At 40.8% G+C, this 2,925-nt stretch overlaps 1 protein-coding gene across 1 annotated transcript; it reads left to right on the plus strand.

The window, feature by feature from the left end:
• Positions 1-1,592: 1,592 nt before the first annotated feature.
• Positions 1,593-2,273, plus strand: TEOVI_000507400 (NADH-ubiquinone oxidoreductase B18 subunit (NDUFB7), putative; the record flags this gene model as incomplete). The annotated part of the gene is made up of 1 exon (XM_067223707.1): positions 1,593-2,273. The coding sequence occupies one exon, from the start codon at positions 1,593-1,595 to the stop codon at positions 2,271-2,273; it is 681 nt and encodes a 226-aa protein (XP_067079808.1).
• Positions 2,274-2,925: the final 652 nt, after the last annotated feature.

Genomic DNA, 2,925 nt, shown 5'->3' on the forward strand with positions numbered 1-2,925 from the left:
TGTATATATGTGGTGAGACATCTAATTTTTTCGTCTTCTCTTCGCTGAGCTTTGGTGTGTCATCACAAAGGGAGTTATGTTTAATGGTGCGGTTGTTTTGATTTATTATAATATAATAATAATATTATTATTAGTATTACTGTTGTTGTTCTGCGATACCTTTGCGTGTATATTGGTAGAATTTATTTAAGGTAGCTGTGTACCTCATGATGTGCATCGTCTCACTTATGTTGTAGAACAGTATAATGGAAGGAAAGGTTCTACATAAATTTAGAGGTAGAATTCCCCGTGTGGAATGTACGCCTGCTTAAGAAAAGAAAAAAATTTTGGGTGAAATAAAGAGGTAATAAAATGAGTTAATATGCAAGTAGGCGGGTGATGGGAAGGGGAATCAATGAATTGTACCGCAACTCATTTTTTTTCTTTTCGGTTATGTTACCAAAAGAAAAAAAAGACAGAAGGGCGGGAAGATGGAGATTTGAAACTTTGGGGGAGCGCCAGTGCTTGGTTTGTTCATGGCACATGACTGTGCTCATTGTTGTCCGTAAATTATTTCTCATTCACAAACCTTCCCTTCATGTATGTATATGTATATATATATATATTTCCTTGCTTGCTCTTTATTTTCTTTTTCATTTGTTTACTTTACCCTTTTTTTTTTATATGTGAAGGGAGATGGTTGATAACCATGATTACATGGGTTGAAATATTCGAGCGTAGTTCATATTAGTGTGGCGGAACCCTTTGTGCTACCGCAAATTGTGTTCGCGGTGTGCCCATATCAGTTCCGTAACACATAAACATATGTATTTATATTGGTTAAAGATGACAGCGCAAAGACTATCATTTTTGAAAGGTTATTTATTAAATACGGAGCCACTGAGCACTTTGACAGGTTGCATTTCTGTGCATTGAGGTTAATGGCTTATTGCAATGCGTCTCTTATTGAAGAGTTGCCTGACGGCACTGGTGTGTTCTATGTGGGGGAAAGGGTTGCTTGTCTCGTGTCTCGTCTCTCCTGTCCTTTTCTTTCCCTTTTTGTTCATTTGCGTGCGTTGGGTAATTTTCTTATGAAGTACTGTAGCCCTCCTATTCATACGTTATGTTTGGTGGGGTTTCTTATGTTGCTTTGCAGGTTCGTAGTGCGCCGCACGTGACACATTTCTCCGCCATGAGCTATCACTCAAACGCACACTCTATCTGTTTCTATTTCCCATTTCTCTCATTTCCTCGGGTTGTAATTCTTTGTTTATTCTTGTATTTTACTTCATATAATAAAAACATCGACTTACCGCTTCCGCCTCCGCTTTCCACTCTTTTCTTTTCTTTTTTTGTTTTTTACCGTTGGAAAATACTACGCTCTGCACTCTGTCAGAGGCCTTAGCGTTGAGCTTCTCAAAGAGTTGTAGGTCTAAGTTGTTTTGTTTTTCGTTGGTTTGGTTTTCCTTTTAGCTTCTTTAGTAGTACAGGGCCTACGCAGGTAGCAAGTTATTATCGCATATATTTATTGCGTTGGAATTAGCTCCTTTTTTTTATAAAATTTTCGCAGCCGCTGTTGTTATTGTTGTTGAATAGTGGATTGGACGTAGCAAATGACGGAGTATTTGAAGGATATTGGGCGTACAAAGCCTGGGGATCCCATGCCACCTATTAACCTTGGGCCTTACGATAATCCACTGCTGTGGAATATGCTTGATCCTTTTGGTGCTGATCGTGGGCATCAACGTAGGCCCATGTCCGTCTCTCGTGATTTTATGGAGTTACATAACGTTCCAATTATATTTCGTGATCAGTGCGTGCATCGCTGGGTGCCATTTCATCGCTGCCTGAAGAATCTAAAACCTGTTACGTGGGGTACAGCGAACTGTCACGAGTTCGAAGAAGCGTGGATGATTTGCCGTGCCTACGAAACTTACCGAAATCAACTCCTAAAGACAAAATTCATGGAGCTTACGAAAGATTACACAGCTGAGGATAAAAAGTTTTTCCCTAGTCTGCTTCACTTAAGTGTGCCCACTTACATGAACTCGTTTTACTGGACAATGGCTGCTTCACAGCGACTTAGTGGATGGGATGAGAGAGACCCCGCGAACCCCATGACGTGGCGCGAGCCGAATCGAGCCCTGATGCGGGCGGAGTTTTCCCCCACAAACTGGGAGCAAGGGAATTTAACCAATGCAACAGGTCACAAACTTATTACTGACGACCTCGTGTTCGACATGGTGCCGGGCTTCCCACTTCCAGAGGACAAAAGACCCGAAACATTATATTAACTCTTGTTTACACTTATTGTGGTAATTGCTAGATTCCCTTGTTAACTCCTTCTCTGAGTTGGGTGTGACGATTATATCTTTTGTGCAAAAAAGGCAAGGGAGTGACAAGCGAATTCTTTTCTCGAGGTACGTGGGCAAAAATATTTGCACGGTTGTATAAAGGGTTCATTCGTAGCATTCCCTTTGTGTTTCTTTCTTTTAAAGATCTTTTATGCAGTCGTATCGTGGCTATGTTTTACATGTTTTTGTCACTGCTTAGTGGTACCATGTGGGAGGTAGCGAAGGAAAAGGGGACTGTAGGTGTTAACATTTGTGGTGGAGCGTCATAATGCATTGTTATCATTGGCCCAATGCAGTGAGGGATTGTTCGGTCGACTAGGAGCTATGCATGTGCAGCGGATTGAAGGCTGTTGTTTTTTCCTCTCCTTTTTTTTTTACGCTAGTCCTTCTCTACCTGTGCGTGTGTGTGTGTGTAAGTTAGTGAAAGACGTTTTTTTTGTTTTGTTATGTTTGAAATTGGTCGCGTCTTTTTTCTTGACCTTCTCCTCCTATAACAGGGAGACGTGTGTTTGTGTGTGTCCATGTGTGTAATTTATCCATTTGCGTTTTTACCCATTACCTAATGTGTTTTGCTTCCGTTTCTTTTTTTTTT

The sequence above is a fragment of the Trypanosoma equiperdum genome, assembly GCF_001457755.1.
Source record: "Trypanosoma equiperdum strain OVI genome assembly, contig: ctg_1945, whole genome shotgun sequence".
Lineage (NCBI taxonomy): Eukaryota > Euglenozoa > Kinetoplastea > Trypanosomatida > Trypanosomatidae > Trypanosoma > Trypanosoma equiperdum.